Source organism: Rhinopithecus bieti, unplaced genomic scaffold (genome assembly GCF_001698545.2).
Source record: "Rhinopithecus bieti isolate Rb0 unplaced genomic scaffold, ASM169854v2 scaffold_19723, whole genome shotgun sequence".
Taxonomy (NCBI): domain Eukaryota; kingdom Metazoa; phylum Chordata; class Mammalia; order Primates; family Cercopithecidae; genus Rhinopithecus; species Rhinopithecus bieti.
In genome coordinates, this window is record NW_016809579.1 from 1,067,224 (window position 1) to 1,089,482 (window position 22,259).

A 22,259-nucleotide genomic window follows, 5' to 3' on the forward strand; every position below is an offset into this window, starting at 1 on the left:
AAAAAAAAAAAAAAAAAAAAAAAAAAAAATTCACTGTTCTGACTAGTAGTGCAGTTATTTATATCGGTAATTGAGCTTAAGACTATATGCATGCTTTTTTCTTTCTTATTTTTATTTTTAAAATAAAATCGAACATACTTAAGTGGACAGCCTGTTTTGATTCATATATATTAAAACCTTTATTTTATTTTATTTTATTTTTTTGAGACGGAGTCTCGGTCTGTCCCCCAGGCTGGAGTGCAGTGGCCGGATTCTCAGCTCAGTGCAAGCTCCGCCTCCTGGGTTTACGCCATTCTCCTGCCTCAGCCTCCCGAGTAGCTGAGACTACAGGCGCCCGCCACCTCTCCCGGCTAGTTTTTTTTTGTATTTTTTAGTAGAGACGGGGTTTCATCATGTTACCCAGGATGGTCTCAATCTCCTGACCTCGTGATCCGCCCGTCTCGGCCTCCCAAAGTGCTGGGATTACAGGCTTGAGCCACCGCGCCCGGCCAAAACCTTTATATATATTTGTATATATACATATATATACACATAGTTAAATAATTACTACAGTCAAACTAATGAACTCATCTACTCATATAGTTAGACGACAGCATCTGAAATATACTCACTATGCAAATTTCCAGTATACAGTATTATTAACTATAATCACATAACTGCAACTTTGTACTTTTGGACCTACAGATCTCCTTTTCTCCCACCTCCCTGTCTCTGGTAACCACCATTCTACTACCCTGCTTCCATGTATTAAACTTTTTAAGATTCCGGCCGGGCACGGTGGCTCATGCCTGTAATCCCAGCATTTTGGGAGGTCGAGGCGGGTGCATCACCTGAGGTCGGGAGTTCGAGACCAGCCTGACCAACATGGAGAAACCCAGTCTCTATGAAAAATACAAAAAATTAGTAGGGTATGGTGGAACATGCCTGTAATCCCAGTTACTGTGGAGGCTGAGGCAGGAGAATCGCTTGAACCCGGGAGGCGAATGTTGCAGTGAGCTGAGATCGCGCCATTGCACTCCAGACTGGGCCACAAGAGTGAAACTCCATCTCAAAAAAATAAAAAATAAAAACAAAATAATAATAATAATAATGGAGGAACTACCTCAATACCCCACTGTAATCAACACACCACTATAGTCAATGGGCAGATCATCCAGACAACAAAAATATCATCAGTTAAGCTGTACTCCATACAGAATGGATCTAACAGAAATTTACACAGGTTTGCATGACTCCACAACTACACAATGCACATTCTACTCAGTAGCACATGGATTATTCTCCAGCATAGGCTGTGTATTAGGACAAAAAGCAAGTAACGGCACATTTTTAAAAACTGAAATCATATCAAGTATCTTTTTTGACCACAGTGGAATACTACTAGAAATCTGTAACAGCAGTAACTTTAAAGGCTGTACAAATATATGAAAATTGATATACTTGCTCATGAACAACAAATGAAAAAATTAAAAATTCATTGAAACGAGTAAGGGAAATCAAAAATCAATTGAAACAATAGAAACACAGCATAAAACCTGTAGGATGCGGCAAAAGCAGTTGTAAGAGGCAAAGTGCATAGCTAAAAATGCCTAATCAGAAAAGTAGAAAAATCGCAAATAGCCAATCTGACAGTACACTTCAAGTAATGAGAAAAGCAAGAAAAATCAAACACTAAAATTAGTAGAAAGAAATCATAAAGATTAGATAAGAAATTTTAAAAGTAGAAACTAAAAAACTACAAAAAGCCAAAGGAACAAAGAGCTGCGGTTTTTTTGGGAAAAAAAAATCAAAATTGACAAGGTATAATGAGCCTAGGAAAAAGAAAGAAAATTGCAGTAAAATCATAGATGAAAAAGGAGACATTACAACTGATCACACAGAAACACAAAGGATCGTAAGAGATTACTAAAAACACCTATATATAAACAAATTGAAAAATCTAGGCGATATGAATACATTTCTGAAAACAGCAATTTCACAAGCTGGAATAACAAAAAACCTGAACAGACTAATAGAGTAATGCAATTAAGGCAGTCATAAAAATCTCCCATCAAAGAAAAACACAAGAATTATGGTTTTACTGAACTTTTTTTTTTTTTTTTTTCCTTTGAGACAGAGTCCCGCTCTGTCGCCCAGGCTGGAGTGCAGTGGCCGGATCTCAGCTCACTGCAAGCTCCGCCTCCCAGGTTCATGCCATTCTCCTGCCTCAGCCTCCCGAGTAGCTGGGACTACAAGTGCCCGCCACCTCGCCCGACTAGTTTTTCGTATTTTTTTTTTTAAGTAGAGACGGGGTTTCACCGTGTTAGCCAGGATGCTCTCGATCTCCTGACCTCGTGATCCGCCCGCTTCGGCCTCCCAAAGTGCTGGGATTACAGACTTGAGCCACCGCGCCCGGCCGGTTTTACTGAATTCTACCAAACATTTTTAAAAAAGGTAATGCCAATTTTACTCAAAATATTCCCCAAAAAATGAAGAGGAAGGAGTAATTCCAAACTTGTTCTATGAGGTCAGCATTACCCTGCTACAAAAACCAGACCAGGACACAACACAGAAAGAAAACCACAAGCAAGTATCTCTGGTGAGCACAGATTCAAAAAATCCTCAACAAAATACCTGGGGATTCATCGGAGGAATATGAGAATGATTCAATAAACAAAAATAAATAAATGTCATACATCACATTCAGTGAATCAAGAACAAAAACCATATAATCATGTCAGTAGATGCTGAAAAAAATAAAATTCAACATTCTTTCATGATAAAAACTCAAAATGAGTACAAAAGGAACATAGCACAATAAAGACCATATATGGCAAACTCAGAACTAACATCGTAATCAAGGGGGAAAACTTAAAAGCTCTTCCTCTAAGATCTTGAACAAGTGTGGCTTTTACCACTTTCATTCATCATGGTACTGGGAGCCCTAGCTAGAGCAATTAGGAGAATGCAATAAAATCCATCCAAATAGGGGAAAAAAAAGTCAAATTGTCTCTGTTTGCAGGTGACATGATCATATATACATAGAGAACCCTAAATATTCCACAAAAAAACCTACCAGAAATAATAAATTCAGTAAAGTTGTAAAATAAAACATCAATATACAAAAATGAGTAGCGCGCACACACACACCAATAGTGAAACACATACGGAAGAAATCAAGAAAGCTGTTTCATTACAGTAACTACCCACCCCCTCCAAAAAAAACAAAAAACAAAAAACAAAAAACAAAACAAAACAAAACAAAAAGAATGATACCTAGGGATAAACTTAACCAAAAGGGTGAAAGCTCCTACAATGACAACTATAATAGATAGATCAGGCCGGGAGCGCGGTGGCTCACGCCTATAATCCCTGCACTTTGTGAGGCTGCGACGGGCGATCACGAGGTCAGGAGATCGAGACCATCCTGGCTAACAAGGTGAAACCCCATCTCTACTAAAAATACAAAAAATTAGCCGGGCGTGGCGGCAGGCGCCTGTAGTTCCAGCTACTCGGGAAGCTGAGGCAGGAGAATGGCGTGAACCCGGGAGACGGAGCTTGCAGTGAGCCGAGATTGCGCCACTGCACTCTAGCCTGGGCGACAGAGCAAGACTCCGTCTCAAAAACAAACAAAAAACCAAAAAAACCCCCAAGACATTAGACACAAGTAAACGGAAAAATATCCCACGTCCATACACTAGAAGAATATTGTTAAAATATCTCTATCAATACTCAATGTGATCCACACAATGCAATTCACGTTAAATTACGAAGACTTTGTTCATAGAAAAAAAAACTATTGTAAAATTCACATGGTAATGCAAAACACCTCAGATACAAAAATAGTCTTGAATAAAAAGAAAAGCTGGAGGCATCACACCACCTGATTTCAAAATATGCTACAAGATATACTATAAATCCATAATAACTGCAAATCTATAGTATAATATCAAAACAGCATGGCACTGTCAAAAAAAGGGGCAGGGGAGAGACAGAGACAAAAGACATAAATCAAACAGAATAAAGAACTCAGAAATAAATTCACGCATTTACAGTCAACTCATTTTTAACCTACGTAATAACACACCTTCCGGAAGGGCAATCTCTCCAATAAACTGTGCCAGGAAACACCCAACACCCACATGTAGAATAAATCTAGACAGTTATCATATACAAAAATCAACTCAAAATAAAGATTTAAATGTAGGACCTGAAACTATATGACACTACCAGAGAAGAAAACATAGGATAAATGCTTAATGGAATTGGTGAGGACAAGGAATTCTCAAACAGACATCAAAAATGCAAGCAACAAAAGCAAAAATAGACAAATGTAATTACATTAAACTTAAAAGCTTCTGCAAAGCAGAGGAAGCAGTACAATGCAGAAACAATCCAGATAATAAAAGAAGGTACTTGCAAACTATGCAACAGGCAAGCAGTTAATAAAATATAGAAACACAACTTAAAAGCAAAAATACAAATAACGTAATTTAAAATCAGAAAAGATCTACCAAAAACCTGTGTCCCCCCCTACTTCCCCAACTACTTTTCCCAACTGCCTTCGGGCCCCTCCCTCTTGCCACCCTTTTTTCTTTCTCCATCTACCCCCAAACTTTTTCCCCACCACTTTTCCGCAAAGCCCTCTCTACTCCCCCGCTCACCACGCTTTTCCCCACCATCTTTCCCCCTCTCCCTGGCCACCCTCTTTCACCCCATGTGCTATCATTCCCGTTTTGCTCCTCTATCTACCCCAAAACATTTTTCCCCGCGTTTCCCAAAGCCTTCTCCCCACACCACTCTTGCTTCTCACCACCCTCTTTTCACCCCTCCATCTACCCAAAAACTTATTTTCCCACCATCTTTTCCCCACCCTGTTTGCAACGCCTTCTCCTGCTTGCCATCCTTTTTCCATTTGGCACTCACCACCCTCTTTACCCCTCCCATCTACCCCAAAACTATTTTTTCCCCTCCTACCACTTCAGCTGCTGCTGCCATCTCCGTGGCCGCCACCAACCGCAACGAGGAGAGGTGCGATGTCACAGGCCCCAGCCTCCAACGTTAGGCACGTAGCTCTCCCATCTCCTCGACCTCTACCCGGACAGGAGCAGCTCCCGCTGCCGGCTGCCCTCCTACCACTCTTCCGGGGCTGTGGTCTCAGTCGCCACCACCTACCACAGCGAGGCAAGGAAAGAGCCACAGAGCTGCCGGCTGCGGGCTCCCGCCTCCAGCGTGTAGTAGGTGGCTTCCTAAGCCAGACAGTAACAGCTGCATCCCACGGACACAAAAAATCCTGGAACGGCCCGACTGCACACTGCAGCATGCTTTATATACTGAGGTCAGGCACTGGGGGAGGGGGTGGCGGTTCCTGGACTACATGTTCTGATTGGATGAGAGAAAACCTCTAGGCCTACTCTGATTGGACTTTATTTTCATGCTCTGATTGGTTGTTTTAATACTTGCTCTCATCCAATCAGAACATCACAATAAAGTCCAATCAGAGTAGGCCTACAGGTTTTCTCTCATCCAATCAGAACTTGTAGTCCAGGAACCCACATTGCCTAACCTCAGTATATAAGGCATGCTGAGGCAGGCAGTCAGGTCAGTCCAGGATTTTCCGCATGTACCTACTGAGTTTAAGAAGCCACTTATTACACCCTGGAGGCTGGAGGCCGGAGCCGGCAGCACTGTGGCTCTGCTCTTGCCTCACCTCGCTGTAGTAGGTGGAGGTGACTGAGACCACAGCCCCGCGGGAGCGCTAGGGGGCCGCCGGCAGCAGGAGCTGCTCCTGTCTGGCTAGAGGAGGAGGAGATGGGACAGCTGAGTGCCCCACGTTGGAGGCTGGGGCCTGTGACAGCGCACCTCTCCTCCCTGTGGTTGGTGGCGGCCACGGAGACGGCAGCACAGCTGAAGTGGTAGGAGGAGAGAAAATAGTTTTGGGGTAGATGGAGGGGTAAAGAGGGTGGTGAGTGCTAAAGAGAAAAAAGAGATGGCAAGCAGGAGAAGGCGTTGCAAACAGGGTGGGGATAAGATGGTGGGAAAATAAGTATTTGGGTATGATGGAGTGGGGGAAAAGAAGGTGGTGAGGAGCAGGAGTGGGGAGAAGGCTTTGGGAAAAGACAGGGGGAAATGTTTGGGGGTAGACAGAGGAGCAAAAGAGGGTGATGAGAGTGCGAGAGGGGAAAGAGGGTGGGGAAAACGATGATGAGTGGGAGTAGAGAAGGGCTTTGTGAAAAGGTGCTGGGGGAGAAGTGGTGGGGAAAAAGTTTTAGGGTAGATGGTGAAAGAAAAAAAAGAGTGGTCACAAGGAGGGGAAGGCAGTCGGGAAAAGAAGGTGGGGAAATAATGGTGGGGGACAAAAGTTTTGGGTAGATCTTTTCTGATTTTAAATTAGATTATTTGTATTTTTGCTTTTGAGTAGTCTTGTTTTCTGTATTTTGTGTATTAACCGCTTGCCTGATGTATAGTTTGCTAATACTTTCTTCCACTCTCTGGATTGTTTCTTCGTTCTGCTGATTGCTGCTTCTGCTTTGCAGAAGCTTTTAAGCTTAATGTAATTACATTTGTCTATTTTTGCTTTTGTTGCTTGCACTTTTGATGTCTATTTGAAAATTCCTTGTCCTAGCCAATTTCATTAAGTATTTATCCTATGTTTTCTTCTCTAGTAGTTTCATAGTTTCAAGTCCTACATTTAAATCTTTATTTTGAGTTGATTTTTGTATATGATAAGATAACGGTCTAGATTTAATCTTCTACATGTGAGTGTTGGGTGTTTCCTAGCATAGTTTATTGAAGAGATTGTCCTTCCGGAAGGTGTGTTCTTGATGCCTAGATTAAAAATGAGGTGACTGTAAATGCGTGAATTTATTTCTGAGTTCTCTATTCTGTTTGATTTATTTATGTCTGTCTGTCATTTGTCTATTTCTGTCTCTCCCCTACCCCTTTTTTTTTGACAGTGCCATGCTGTTTTAATATTATACTATAGATTCGCAGTTACTATGGATTTATAGTATATTTTGAAATCAGGTAGTGTGATGCCTCCAGCTTTTCTTTCTATTCAAGATTTTTGAATAAAAAGTTGTTTCTCTTAGTGTTGTATAAATATAGCTCCACTGCCTCCTGTTTGCATTGCTTCTTTTTTTTTTTTTTTTTTTTTTTTTTTTTTTTTTTTTTTTTTTTTTTTTTTTTTTGAGAGATGGTCTCACTCTGTCGCCCAGGCTGGGGTGCAGTGGCACGATCTCAGCTCACTGCAAGCACCGCCTCCCGGGTTCACGCCATTCTCCTGCTTCAGCCTCATTAGTAGCTGGGACTACAGGCGCCTGCCACCACGCCCGGCTAATTTTTCGTATTTTTAGTAGAGACGGTTTCACTGTGTTCACCTGGACGGTCTCGATCTCCTGACCTCGTGATCCACCCACCTGGGCCTCCCAAAGTGCTGGGATTACAGGCATGAGCCACGGCGCCCGGCCGCATTGCTTCTAATACGAAATCTGCTTTTATCATTATGCTGTTCACCTGAATCTAACACGTCTTTTCTCTCTGGCTAATTTTAAGAGTATTTCATCATCACAGATTTTTTTTTTCCCCAATTTGAATACGGTGAGTGTTGTTTTATGTGTGTTTTTTTCTGTGTGTGTGTGTGTGTGTCTGTTTGGGATTTGTTCAGCTTCTTGGATAGTGGGTTTGTATTTTTAACCAAACTTGGAACACTCGGGTCACTATTTAAATTGTTTTTCTGCCCTCCCTCTCACCACACCAATCTTATCTCCTTTTATGCCTCTAATTATACCATTATGCCAATTTGATAATGTCCAAAAACTCACACATACTCCGTTTACTTTTCTCATCTTTCCTTTTTATGGTGATTTTTTCGGGGATAGCTTCCATTGCTGCATCATTAATTTCACTCATCTATTTGTTCATAGCACCTACTCTGTAATCAAGCTCATTCAGTCTATTTTTTATCAGGGACATTTTAGGCATCATTTCTTAAAGTTTAACTTGGGTCTTTATGTCTTGTATCTCTGCTTAACCTGGTAAATCCATCCTCTACCCTCATAATCAAGTAGAATATAGTTACAAGAATTGCTGTTGTGCTCCTGCCTGCAAAGTTTATCATCTGTCAGATTTCAAGGCCACTTTGGATTGATTAATTTTTTTTTTGTTTCTTATAGCATATGTATTTTTTGTTTATTTCTTTGCAGAAAATGTTGATGGGATGCCGACTGTGTACATTTGTCCTTGTTGGATTCAGAATATATTTTGCATTTCTTTCTCTATTTTTTTGGATCCAGTAAAAAATATTTGAAAACTGTTTGAATTTACCTTGCTTTTACACTGTCTTAGTAGAGAACCAAGCAGTCTTATGTGACATTTTCCCCAGTACTGAGGCAAAGCTCTTCTGATGAGTCAACTTCATGTCCCTTACCTGGGGCCTTTTCTCTTTCTTTGACTATAGTGTGTGTGTCTCTGTGTGTCCTCTGAAGAGTGTTCCCTCAAGTGTCTTGGGGTGTTTTTTTCTCTTTCAGAGGGAGTTTCTTCACACACAAGTGCAAATCAGTGCATGAGTATTTGCAGACTTCAGAGTTCTCTCTCTCTATAATTCTCTCTTCTTCAATACTCTTACCTCTAGACTGTTTTGGTTTGTTAGTTTTTGAGTTCCCTGGAATCCTACTCTGAGAGGGAGAATTCCGTGCAGTAGGGGTTCATGATATACTCCCAGGAAAGATGTGTGGGAGGAATGACAGAGAATGTGTGACAATTGAGTGCTAAGTTAGAAGGCACTTCAAGGACATCCTAAGTTAAGACATGATTTTGGGATCGAGGCATCAGGCAGTCATTGCCATTGAACTGTATTCTGAAGGGGGCACTTTCTTGTATGAAGGCATTCTTTGAACTCAATGGCATTTTCCGGTGGGGAAACAGCTGTAGAATCCAGGGCCTCCCTGCAGCCTTGGGTGGGTGGAGGGTGGGTGAGCCCTGAAAAGGAGATCTAAGGGATTCTCAGTGCTCACTGTGAAAGGCTTCCCTGTTCAGAACATCAGGATGCCATGAAGCTGGGGCTTGAGGGTCTCAGTGAAACATGGGCAGTTCAGAAAAATAATCAGGGCATTTGGGCCACAGAGTAGAGGCACTGACTTAGGTTCAGTCACCACATATGAGGAAATCCAGGGACCATGACCACTCAATAGCTGTCTCTTCCTGTCCTTCCCCTCAGGTCATCTTGAGTCAAGACACTCCCATTCCAGACACCACCAGGACAACCTGGTCCTGCCAGCTCCAAGTCCTCTCCTGACCCACCCTCTGCAGAACCTGCCTGAAGGGCTGGAGAAAAGGGTAGCCTGGAGGGCTCAGATCCAGGTGAACTGGGACAGACCTGCTCACGGCTGTGTCCACAATCCTGCTGGGGCTGGAGTAAGAGGGCGACACAGACAGAAAAAGGGTAGTTGTCTCATTTCCTCATCTGCCTGTGTCACTGTGGGCTGAGTACCACTGCCCTCTGGTGATTGTCAGTAACATTCGGCCTTGTCTTCAGTCTGAATCCTGGAGATGGTCAGAGTGGCCGTGTTCCCTGATTTGGAGGCAGAGAATCGGTCTGGGATTCTAAGGGCTGGTTGTTGTTACCACAGATGATCAGCACAGGGCTTCTGGTACCGAGGCTTCTGCTCATACCAGTTTGCATAATAGGTTCCTATGCCATCTCCCTGGCAGGTGATTCTGGCCATCTGTCCCAAGGCCACACACACTGCAGGCTCCTGAGTCAGCTGAGAGGAAACCACAGAGCCTGCAAGAGAGGACAGGAGAGGTGTCTGAGGATGACAATCTTATTCCCAGAGCCCCACACTCTGCTTCACTCCCTGTGCTGAGCTGAAGCTCAGGGCTAGGCTGATCCCTGGTTCCATAGGGCTCCCCAGAGGTCTGCCTCTGAGCCCACAGCTTGGGAGGGACCCCCAGGTCTCTCTTATTGTAGGAAGAGGAGTCTCTTCATGCAAATTTACTTCCGTTGTCATTGCGTCTTTGTTAGGTGGCTCTGGTGAGTAGTGGATGCAAATCTGTTCTCCATTCCCTAAAATATTTGCCCCAGTTCTTGTCTGAGCCCTGAGCCTGAGGGCCTTCTCTGGGTAATTTCTCAAGATCAGAAGGGCCAGGTGGGTTTCAGAATTTTACCCAATAATAGGAGTTTCAAAGGAAGCAACAGTTAGACCCTGTGCACTTGAGAACCACAGGGGAACTTGGACTCATTAGGGTCCCCAGACCAAGGTTCACGGTGCCCCCTGGTGCCCATAGAATGAATGCAATTTTCTATAAATAACTAAATCACAGTGACTATGTATGAACCCTTAATATATGCCAGATGCCTTGGTGATTGTTTTACAAACATTACCCCAAGAAGACTTTCATAACATGGAATAGGATGATGCCAAGCCCTGTGCTCAAGGCCCAGTGTTTATTAGGAAATCAGTATTGGGAGGTTAAATGTTTTCCCAAGTGTCTCCCAAACAGTACTGTGTGGAGTCCAGATTCCATCCAGGAGATGCACATCAGAGCCTAACTTCCAACCCCTCCCTGCCCTGCCTCCTGCACCCTGCTCCATCTCCTCCTCCTCCCACATCCAAGGTCTTTGGGGTCCGTTTTGTTTTCATTTGCTAGTGCTTCCTTAATGAGATACCAAAGACCTGCTGGCCTAAAGAGTAGACACATCTTTTCTCACAGTTTGGAAGCTGGGGAGTCAAGATAAAGGTGTTGGTGGGTTTGGTTTTCCCTGAGGCCTCTCTCCTTGGCTTGCAGGTCACTACCTCCTTGCTGTGTCCTCACGTGATCTTCCTGCTGCATGCTCATCTCTGTTGTCTTATTTCGGTGTGTGCAAATTCCTTTTCTTAGGAGGAAACAAGCCAGATTTGATAAGAAGCTACTCTCATGACCTCAGTTTCACTCCTCTTTTTAAAGATCCTGTCTCCAAACTCAGTCACACACTGTGTGTTAGAGTTTCATTGTACAAATTTTGGGGACACAATTTAGTCAATAATCCCCTACCCTATAGACTCTAAAAATTCGTGTCTTCCTCACTTGTAAAAGACATTCACCCCATCCCAACAGCCCAAGTCCTTCACTAACTCGGCATCAGCTCTAAGACCCAACTCTCATTTGTATAAAATGTAAATCAAGTGTGAGTGATTCTCCAGGTGTAATTCATCCTGAGAATTTAAAGGATAACAGCTTTGGGGAGTTTCTCCTCTCTGTTGCTATCATCTGGGTGTCTAGAAAATAAAATGCCTACTTTATTTGCCAAGATTGAAAGAAAAGCGTGAGTCAGCATCAGCAACATTTGCAAGTTCAATGTGGGGGAAGTCCCGTCTGTGCATTCTTAAAATAATTTAATAATCCAAATGCCCATGAAATTAAATTTAATAATCAGTAGGTATGGAATATCTCTGTCAGTGTTTAGAAAAGAGCTATAGTTGATACAGAAAACAAAACAAAATATACCAAAAGTTGAATTGTTTTCAGAGTAGAATACATCCAAGTTAACGATGATGAATCATAAACAGAAATGGTTTAGTCCAAAGAAAATTAATCACTTTTATGCATATGAAACTACTAATTCCAATTTTAGCATTAAGCATCAATATATATATTTTTAATTTTTATTTATTTTTTATCTACTTATTTTTTATTCTTTAAGTTCTAGGGTACGTGTGTACAACGTGCAGGTTTGTTACATGTGTATACATGTGCCATGTTGGTGTGCTGCACCCATTAACTCATCATTTACATTAGGTATTTCTCTTAATGCTATCCCTCCCCTCTCCCCACTAGCCCCATGACAGGCCCTGGTGTGTGATGTTCCCTGCCCCATGTCCAAGTCTTCTCATTCCCACCTCTAAGTGAGAACATGCAGTGTTTGGTTTTCTGTCCTTGGGATAGTTTGCTCAGATTTTGCTTCCAGAATGGTGGGTGTTCCAAGCTTCATCCATGTCCCTACAAGACACGAGCCTCATGCTTTTTTAATGGCTGCATAGATTCGCATGGGTAATGTGGCCCACATATTCCTTATCCAGTCCTATATTGATGGACATTTGGGTTGATTCAAGAACTTTTGCTATCGTGAATAGTGCCAGTGCCGCAAATAAACATACATGTGCATGGTGTCTTTAAATAGTCATGATTTTATTAATCGCTTTGGGTATATACCCAGTAATGGGATGGATGGGTCCAAATGGTAATTTCTAGTCAAGATCCTTTGAGGAATTGCCACACTTGTCTTCCAACAATGGTGGAACTTTTATGCTCACACCAACAGTGTAAAGTGTTCTGTTTCTCCACATCCTCTCCAGCACCTGTTGTTTCCTGACTTTTTAATGATCACCAGTTTCACACGTGGTTTGGTTGAGATGGTAAAAATCTCCGTTGTGGTTTGATTTGCAATTTCTCCTGATGACCAGTTGGACGATACATTTTTCAATGTGTCTGTTGGCTGCATAAATGTCTGCTTTTGAGAAGAGTCTGTTCATATCCTTCACCCACTTTTGGATGGGGTTAATTTTTTCTTGTAAATTTGTTGAAGTTCTTTGTAGATTCTGGATATTATCCCTTTATCTGATGAGTAGATTGCAAAAATTTTCTCCCATTCTGTCAGTTGCCTGTTCACTCTGATGGTAGTTTCTTTTGCTGTGCAGAAGCTCTTTAGTTTAATTAGATCCCATTTGTCTATTTTGGCTTTTGTTGCCATTACTTTTGGTGTTTTAGTCATGAAGTCCTTGCTTATGCCTATGTCCTGAATGGTATTACCTAGGTTTTCTTCTAGGGTTTCCATGGTTTTCAGTCTAACAAGTCAGAAGACAGGTGATTTCTGCATCAATATTTTTATGTACAAATAGGAAACTTCTCAATGGTTACAAAAAAGTGCAATTGTCTTCTACTTAATGTTAGAATTCCTTTGTGGGGTCACATTGTTCTTGACGGTGGAAAAAAAAGAATGTTCCATGAGAGGTTTCCTCATACCTAAGAAAAGGGAAAAAAAGACGTCTACAGAAAATAATAATTTAAATTATAAACACTTTTCCTGGAAACTTGCTTTGGGGTCTTTATATCTTAAAATCTCAAATTCTTTATTTCCTTGTCACATTCTGAATTTTACAGCCTTCATGCTTTATATAAGTGTCCAATACATTTAAAACTTAAACTTCATTTACTTATCTGTTATAATCCCCAGAACTTTAATGATCTTGCATGTTTTGGTTTCAGATACAAGGCTCATCTTAGGACTTTTTTCTCTGAGCCTACGCTGGATTATTCATGACTTGGTATAAGCTGCCTTGCCCATTTGCCCCTCCTTCTTACTCTGTTTTGCCTCCTAGGGGGAGTCTATTCCTCATATACTAAAGCTCTCCCAAAACTCAAAGCAAATGGATAGAAATAAAAGTAATGAGATTGTGACACAGGGCTGCCTTGGGCAGACCTAAGATCCAATCAAATAGATGACACACATATGTTCATATATGTATACATATATACACACACACACACATATATATAAAGACCCAGGCCACTATAGGAGGTGAAATACAGGGTTGCCCTCAAAGAGACCTCCACCTAGAAAATGTGCTGGTGGACTTTTCGAATTTCAAATGACTCTACAAACCAGGGACCACGTTCCATAGGCCTTCCCTTGCCTGCCACATGTTTTTCTATGGTTACAGAGCTCAGAATGGTTTTTATAGTTTTAAATGGTTACATCATGAATAGCGTAAGTAACTACATAATAGTCTCAGAGTTGAGTCTTGGGCACCAAAGACTAAAATCTTTCTTATCTGGATATTTAAGAAAAAATTTACCAAATCCTAAAAAATAAACAGCACTGAAACATTTGAGAAAATGCTCCACTTCAAGCAGAATAGGTGAAATCAAAAATAAAAGTGTAACAAGTAACATTTTAAAATCTATTGGCAAAAATTCAAACTTTTGACACTGTACTCTGACCAGGTATTTATGGCTGGCATTATAAACTGGTAGAACCCCTCTGGAGAGGAATCTGAGAACAATGAGTAAAAATTACAAGTACACATCCTTCTGACTCAGAAATTCAGCTTCTAGAAATTTAATTTATCGTATGTTCATATTCACGCATGAACCCAAAGAGGTCTGCATAAGGATGTTCACTGCAGTGGTATTTGTGAGATGAAAATCATGGCGATAACCGTTAGAGGCAAGTTGGCTAAAATTTTTACCGTGGAATACTCTGTAGCCTTAGAATGAATGGGGCAGTGCTCTATGCCTAGGGTGTCTCGAAAAAGAAGAAATGGTGCATGCATGGGATGCTCTTTAACCTTACACTTCACTCTCTCCTTTTCCGCTGAGCTCATCTACATCTGCCAAAGAGGGTAGGGACAGTGGCAGCCTCCCTCCGGCTGGGCCTGGCCACCTTCTCTGGCCTCTGGATGCATCCCAGCCCGCCAGCTTGGCTGCAACTTTATGACCAACATACGGCCAGAACCACTGAACTAAGTGGCTCAGCAATTCTAGGTGCACCAAAGTATCAAGGTCACAAACATGTGCTCTCTTAACATGCTGAATATTAGGAATGATTTTTATGCAGCAAGAGACAATACCCTTTGGGTTTTAAAGTAAATTTCATTGTGTATATTTCAGGTACACAACATGGTGTTATTGGATACAAATATATTAAAATGGTTACTTTGTAATATAATCTATATAATTGAAGTTCATTGGCTGGACATGGTGGCTCATGCCTGTAATCCCTGCACTTTGGGAGGCCGAGGTGGGCAGATCACAAGGTCAGGAGTTCGAGATCAGCCTGGTCAATATAGTGAAACCCCGTCTCAACTAAAAATACAAAAATTAGCCAGGTGTGGTGGCCAGCACCTGTAGTCCCAGCTACTCAGGAGGCTGAGGCAGGAGAATCGCTTAAACCCGGGAGGCGGAGGTTGCAGTGAGGCAAGATTGTGCCACTTCACGCCAGCCTGGGTGACAGAGCGAGACTCCGTCTCAACAAAAAAAAAAAGTTCATAAAAACCAAATTATATATGAGGTTGGTACACAGGTAATTGTGGTTTTTGCCATTGATAGGAATGACAAAAACTGCATTAACTTTTGTGCCAATCTAATGTAATAATGGCTCTGCTTAACAACTGGCTCAGAAAATATAAATTTTGAACTCAACTCTTGTCTGAATATTTTCTAAATTAATTCTTACCATTAATAAAGGTTTCAGCAACAGAAGTATTGACACCCATGGAGATTAGAAATGCTGGATGTCAATGAGAAAGTGGGGCTGACTCAGGTTAACTCTTCCCTGGGGAGCCATATTGGAACTCCCATCCTATGTGGAGACCATCCACTTGTGGGGAGTTTCTAGGACGGGGACTCAGTGATGTGAGGAGAAGGGGATTCTGAATGAACACTGAGCCTGTCGGTAAAATTCTCCCCAGCTCAGCAACCTTAGGTATTGGGGCAAAGAGCAGAAGCAGTAAAAAGAAAACGGCATCCTCTTTGTTCCTAATCTCTCAGAAACATCTTCAGATCTTATCTTAGTGGTCACTGCCTCAGGACAGAGGTGCAGGAAATTAGCTCAGCCAGGAGGGCCATCCTCCCTAGAGCGTGGTGGACAGAGTTGAGTAAGATGCGGTTTCTGGAAACTCCCCGTAATGGCTTCTGTCCAGATTGGGCTGCACAGCGTGGGAGATGGGGGTGCAGTTAGACTGAGGCTGTTCCTCGAAACAGCAGGGACTGCAGCAATCAGGAAGCTCCTTGTCACTGTCCCTGCATTTGAAGAGCTAGGAAGAGTTGCACATTCAGGGACCACAGCACAAAAACAGCAGGAAGCTTTCCCTGTGCTGGATGAGAAACCACAGAACAGGTTTCCTTTTGGACTTCATGGTGGAAAAGGAGAGGAGCCGAGAGAGAAGAATTCTCGAGGCCGTGCTGCAGGAAGCCTCTTGCACAGGGTGAGGAAGCATCTTCAGAGCAAGGAGGAAGCCTGAGAGCCCAGGGCAGGTTTTGGTCTCATTTCCCTATGAACTTGGACCACTGTGGAAAGTGATGCTGCTTGTGTATGAGTAACAGTAATAATCAGCCTCTTCCTCAACCTGGAACCCAGAGATGATCATGGAGGCCGTGTTGCCAGACTTGGAGCCAGAGAAACGATCCGGGACTCCTGAGGGCCGATAACTGACGTGATAAATCATCAGTTGGGGGCCTGTGCCTGGGTGCTGTTGATACCAGGAGACAATGTTATAACTCCCAACATCACTGCTGGTTCCAGTGCAGGAGATGGTGACCAACTGTCCAGAGGAGCCAGATAGTGAGGCTGAGTCAGGGCAGACTGAGCCCAGGACCCTGGAAAGAGGGAGAAACACATGCTGATGAGTCAGTGCTGGGCCCAGGTGAGCCTAAGGAGCAGGAGACCAAGGATTAGGTCCCCAAGGCCCCTTCCCTGGAGGCATCACCTGTGTCCTGAGTGAGGACAGGGAGGAGGAACAGAGCCCAGGCCATGGTGGAGATGTCCTGAGAGCGCTGCCTCCTGAGACCCAACACTGGGCCTGCCCCCAGCCCTGTGTTATCTCTTCTGCCTCAGAGTAGGGCGGGGCCTCCGTGCAAAACTGCGTCCTGAGCTCCTCTCCCCACCCCATTCTCACATGGGCCTGGGATCAGAGACTTCTGCTTCCCTGGACAGCAGGGCTTAGCCGAGGGGATTGAAACTTCTTGACATGGATTTCCTGAGATTGAGCCCACGACAGTGCTCGGGAAATGGGAGCCAGACTTGGGGTCCCTCTGCTTCCTGTCCTGAGGGTCACAGTGGTTCTGGCTGTAGAGTGCTTAGTACTTCCTTCCCTTGTGTGTGGTCCAGTGTGAGGACAGGGCCCAGAGTGGCTGGGAGAGACCCCAGCACACCCTTTCCCAGGACCACAGGCCCCACAGGGACCCCTCAGTCGCCCTCAGCCCTTCTAGGGCTCCTCGGGTCGGCTGGGTCCTCACACCTCGCTCTACCGTCTGTGTCTGCAGAGGCCTGAAGCTGCTTGCTTGAATAAACCTGGGGTTGATTTATTGGGTTTTTTTTTTTTTTGAAACGGAGTCTGGCTCTGTCACCCAGGCTGGAGTGCAGTGGCATAATTTTGGCTCACTGCAACCTTCACCTCCCAGGTTCAAGCGATTCTTCTGCCTCAGCCTCCTGAGTAGCTGGGATTACAGGCATGTGCCACCACGCTGTGCTAATTTTTGTATTTTTAGTAGAGACGGGGTTTCATCATGTTTGGTTAGGCTGGTCTCGAACTCCTGACCTTGTGATCTGCCCTCCTTGGCACCCAGCCTATTGGCCCTTCTAGAAATGCATTTATGGGGGCACAACAGATTTAGGACCCAAGACTGCCTCTGTCTCTTTAGGGAGACTCAGGAGGAAGGAGCTCCTGGGACCGCATACCCAGGGTGAAGCCCAGCAGGGACCTTCCAGGCCCAGGCCCGCACTGCCCCTAGTGGCTGCAGAGGGAGGAACCCAAGCCCCAGGAGCTCTCCTGAGTCACAGCTGACAGCACCTGCCCTGCACCCCCTGCCTTCTGGTTCCCTTCCCAGCTCAATCCTAGGCCCCTGGTCCCTTCTCATCTCCCCCATGCTCCCTCCCCCAGGGTGGAGTGCGTCTCCCACACCAGGGCTCCAGATGCTCCTCCTGGTGCCTGTTTGCTTTTCCCAGAGGACTGTCCCACCAGTTGGTGTCCTTGAGGCAGCTCTAGCTCAGGGCTGAGGAAACCTCACACGTGAAATAAATCCACCCCCAGCAGGCGGTGGGACAGGAACATGGGATGAAGAGAAAACCAACTGATTACTCAAAATGTTGACAGAAAAAGCGTGACATAGAGGAGGCAGCGCTCATGAAGGCTGTGACCAACCTCTTGAAAAGCACTGTGGTGGGGGTTGGGGGGTCCCAGGCCAGAGGAGCTAAGGAAAGGGGCCTGGGGTTAGGATTGGGTCAGAGCCAGGACCAGGAACCCCTCCTCAGGGCGCATGCGTCCCTCAAACTGTGACCCGGCACTTTCCTTAGTCCTTCCCTTTAGTGCACATTGAGTACCCCTCAGCCCAGAGCTGGGTGCCTCCCTGAGGTGAAGCCTCCCCACACAGAAAGCCACTGATCCCATGTGTTCCTCAGAAACTCCTGGGTTTGGGGTAAAGACTCCAATCACAGCGACTTCTCTCTGTCAGAATAGAAATGTAAACGTCCTCTTAGGAGATGGACTTTGGGTTCTGCAGTGTGAGTGCTGGCAGCAGGGAGGGGGGGAAATGTTTTGTGTCACTGTCCCTATTAGAAAGCAGAGATTTCTAACAGCACAGGAGAGGGGAGCCCTGGGCAAGGGTGAGAGGAGGGAAGAGTGGGCTCGGGCTCAGGTGAGAAAGTGTGTGGTGTGGGGAGGTGACAGCTTTGCATTTGAGACTACTGTTTCTGCATGTGTTGTTTAGATACTTATGTGCTATTTTGCTGAATAAATAGTTGCAAGAAAATAATGTTTCCATTTGAGCTAGCACTAAAATGGAATTAGGTCAGTGACCAGCTCAAATATCAGTGATCATTGATTGTGGAGCCAGTGGCCTGGATCCTTTTCCCCTGAGAACACTCTAGGAGCCCAGGCACTCCCTGCAAAAAGGAAATCTCTGATCTTCAAGATATGCCACCTTGTCTTTTCTTCCATGTTCTGTTAGCACCAGGATAAAAGAAAGACCCCACCAAAGCTATTGGAGTCGCCAACCTCATTGAAACTCTCCTGGATGTGTGTGTCTACACAGAGGACCAGACACAAAAATCAGAAGCACTTGGTGAATCTGTCCTCACTGCAACCCAAGCAGCAATGAAGAGTAGCAAGTTCTCTTCCAAATTGTGGTTTCTGCAAAGATTTAGTTTTTTGTTTTTTTGTTTTTTTAATTCAAAAATCTTGTCTCTTAAAAACTGAGGCCTGCAGGGATGTGTTCACTGGTTCATGTGATGGATAATGTCTCCAGACGGACTGGGTCTGTCCCACATCTGCACTTTTAAAAGTCACTAATTTAGACACCAGGCACGTTTGTAGAGCACAAGCTCTAATCAACTATATGTGGAAGGACGTGCTGTGTAACCAAGGGAAAAAATTGGAAAGCTCCACAATCCCCTTCATGTCTAAACCATGTGGTCCATGTTGAGGAGGTGCACACAGATGAGGAGGCAGCTGAGACTGAGGGCTAGAGACCCCTCCTTTACAGCCACAGCTTCCTTTATCTTCCTGCTGCATCAGCAGTCGTTGACCCATATGCACGTCAGGGATCGGGCATCCTCAACACCGTCTGTCCCTGGTGTCTATGCACGTGTACATCCTCTGGGACTCCTCATTGAGGGATGTCACTCAAACCATCTGTGGGCACAGTACAGCAGACTGAGGAGGAAGTAATGAGTATCCAGCTTCCTTCATCTGTTTCTCTGGTCAGAAGATCAGACTCCATCCTTGAAGGCCTGTGATAACAGTCACCTTCTTCAAGTTTGGCCACTTGGCCATTGTCCCATACCATCCTCGCCTGTGCTTTGTCCTGGGACAGGCTCAGCAGGGCTGTGGACCTTCCAGGAGCCTGGCCATGGATTTGGTCTGGGTCCTGCTGAGAGATTATCGATAACACCTGGCTCAGCAGCAGGTGAACCTCAACCCATCATCTTCCTCCTCCAGCTCCTCTCTGGGTTCCGCAGACTGACTTAGTCCCATCTTGGTCATTTAACTAGGATGTGGTTCTGTGCCTTTAGGATTGTGTGAATGATTTTCATCACCATAGTTTGGCCATTTGGGGAGCCACGACTCATGTGGATTCATCACACAGTCTAGTCTCATTTTAATCTGGTGCTGTTCTTCCTAAGCCATCTGCCAACCCCGCAATAAACTAGAAATTGACGTGCTCAACTTTTCATTTCTTTCTCATCAGTGTTTTATATAAACACATAGAAAGCATCAGAAACCCAGGCCTGATGAGAAACCAACTTTAGGTTACTTGGTCTCTGTGAGGCTCTTAGGATCATGGCCTCTGCACAGGACATGACCGCTGGAGGGTGGGGGTTTCTGGTCCCCCCAGGCAGGCGTATTCTGTCACTGAGCCCAGGATAGCCCCTTGGTCAGGGCTGTGGCCTGAGGCAGGTGAGAATCTGCTTCCCTCTGGAGAGCATCTCTTCAAGGAGGCTGAGGATGCCCATACAGGCCAGGGCCCCAAATGCCCCACGACACCCACCTGAGGCTTCCCTTAGCCCAGGAGCTTCCCCCGAATCAAAGTCTTCCTGGAGCTGGAGGAGAGGTAGAGGGAGGAGGGGCTGGGCATCTCTGGAAGCACCCAGGACAGAGGGCTCAGTTCCATAGGACCCTGCTGCACAGGAAGGGACGAGGCCCTGAGAGTGGCAAGAGGCTCAGGCAGCCATCCTGGGTGAAGGACTCAGGCCCTGGGAGCCCTCTCTCCACACTGTGCCCCCTCCCCAGAGCACCTCCACCTCGGGGCATCTCCCAGGGAATCCCAGACCTGTGGGAGCTGCCCAGGCTGACACCAGGGCCCAGGCACCTGCAGCTGCATTTGCCAGGTGAGGTCCTCACTGTGCCCAGGCTCCTGTTTGTGTCCGTAGGTGATGCTGTGGGAGTCTGAACCTCAGAACATGAACACTGCAGCCCCAGATGACAGTATACTACACCAGACTTCCAAACCAAGGACTAATCCTTAGACATGTAGGACCCCGGGCTGGCCTCCCTCTTAGGTTCCTACTGGGCGGCCTCAGCCTCTCTTCTGGCTACAGCTCTGCTGCCCCGTGCTGGTGAAGAAGATGGAGCCCAGGACTTCCCTTCTGTAAGTGACCCCAGAACACCTGTCACCTGGGAGGGTGGGGTGGGAGGGTCCAGCCTCAGTCTATGCCACATGTGAACTCCTCTGGCCCTTATGGCTCAGCACAGAGAGGTGGCATATATGGTTGCAGGGAGGTGGGGCAGGTACATTTCTTGTAACTGAGTCTCAGGTTGAAATGCTCTTCTCTGTTCCATGGTTTTTGATCACAGAATACAGAGTGCAGGATAAACTGTAGATCTTCTGTGAAAAACGTTTAAGTCCAGAGAAATGCAGTCATACCCTACATGTACTCCTTCCCATATGTGTATGGAAGACAAGACTGATTTTCTCGTCCCGATAAGAACAGCTGCATTGTAACTGGGAGCCACTAAACCTCAGTTGTGTACTTAAACCATCGTCACCGTCGTTGTCATTGTATTTTTTCTATTACCATTATTTTCATTTCCTAACATACTGATCCATGTTTGTGATGGGAGGTAGCACTAGCCTTTTTTGTTTTAATGAAATTTAAGACTTCCTGGACAATGTCAAATTGCAGCGGTGAAAGCAGGAGTCCTTGTTTTGCTTCTGATCTCAGTGGGGAGGCGTTCACTCTTTCACCATTTACTGTGACGTTCACTGTGGATTTTGATAAAGGCCCTCCCTTAATCATATTGTGAAAGGTTCCTTCCATTTCTAGTTTGCTAAAGTGTTTTTTAGCTTGAAAGTGTGGTGAGGTTTGTCAAATGCTTCTGCGTTTACTGGGATGATCATATGCTTTTTCCTGTCACTCTATTGATATTGTTTATTACGTTGATCCATTTGCTTGTGTAGAACCATCCTTGCAGTCCTAAGATAAATCTGGTGTTTTCATGCCACAAGTTCTCTTTATCATGCAGTTAGATTTGGTAATCTTTTGTTCTGTTGAGAAATTTTCCATGCTTATTCTTCAGAAATATTAGCCCGTAGTTTTCTCTATTATAGTATCCTTGTTTGTCTTTGCTGTGAGGCTAAGGCTGGCCTCTAGAATGTGTTAGGAAGTGTCCTCCCAATATATTTTAGGATGAGATTGACTGTGGTTGATATTGTTTCCTCCTTAAATCTCTAGTAGAATTAGAAGTGAGGGCCTCTGGCCCTGGGCTGTGTGTGTGTTTTTTTGTTTGTTTTTTTTTTTGTTTTTTTTTTTGTTTTTTTATTATACTTTAAGTTCTAGGGTACATGTGCATAACGTGCAGGTTTGTTACATATGTATACTTGTGCCATGTTGGTGTGCTGCACCCATCAACTAGTCAGCACCCATCAATTCATCATTTATATCATGTATAACTCCCAATGCAATCCCTCCCCCCTCCCCCCTCCCCATGATAGGCCCCAGTGTGTGATGTTCCCCTTCCCGAGTCCAAGTGATCTCATTGTTCAGTTCCCACCTATGAGTGAGAACATGCGGTGTTTGGTTTTCT

At 44.6% G+C, this 22,259-nt stretch overlaps 1 pseudogene and 4 gene segments (V, D, J or C); all 5 read right to left on the minus strand.

The window, feature by feature from the left end:
• The window catches only part of LOC108540644 (ADP-ribosylation factor-like protein 5A), a 9,160-nt pseudogene extending 3,882 nt beyond the window's left edge, over positions 1 to 5,278 (minus strand).
• LOC108540637 (Ig lambda chain V-III region LOI-like) overlaps positions 1 to 22,259 on the minus strand; it is a 286,101-nt gene that overhangs the window by 123,821 nt on the left and 140,021 nt on the right.
• Positions 1 to 22,259, minus strand: part of LOC108540636 (Ig lambda chain V-I region BL2-like) — a 574,188-nt gene that overhangs the window by 104,461 nt on the left and 447,468 nt on the right.
• Positions 1 to 22,259, minus strand: part of LOC108540638 (Ig lambda chain V-I region BL2-like) — a 132,269-nt gene that overhangs the window by 98,778 nt on the left and 11,232 nt on the right.
• On the minus strand, positions 15,991 to 16,491 carry LOC108540649 (Ig lambda chain V-II region BUR-like). The segment is given in 2 exon segments: positions 15,991 to 16,335; positions 16,446 to 16,491. Coding segments are annotated over 2 exon segments (371 nt in total).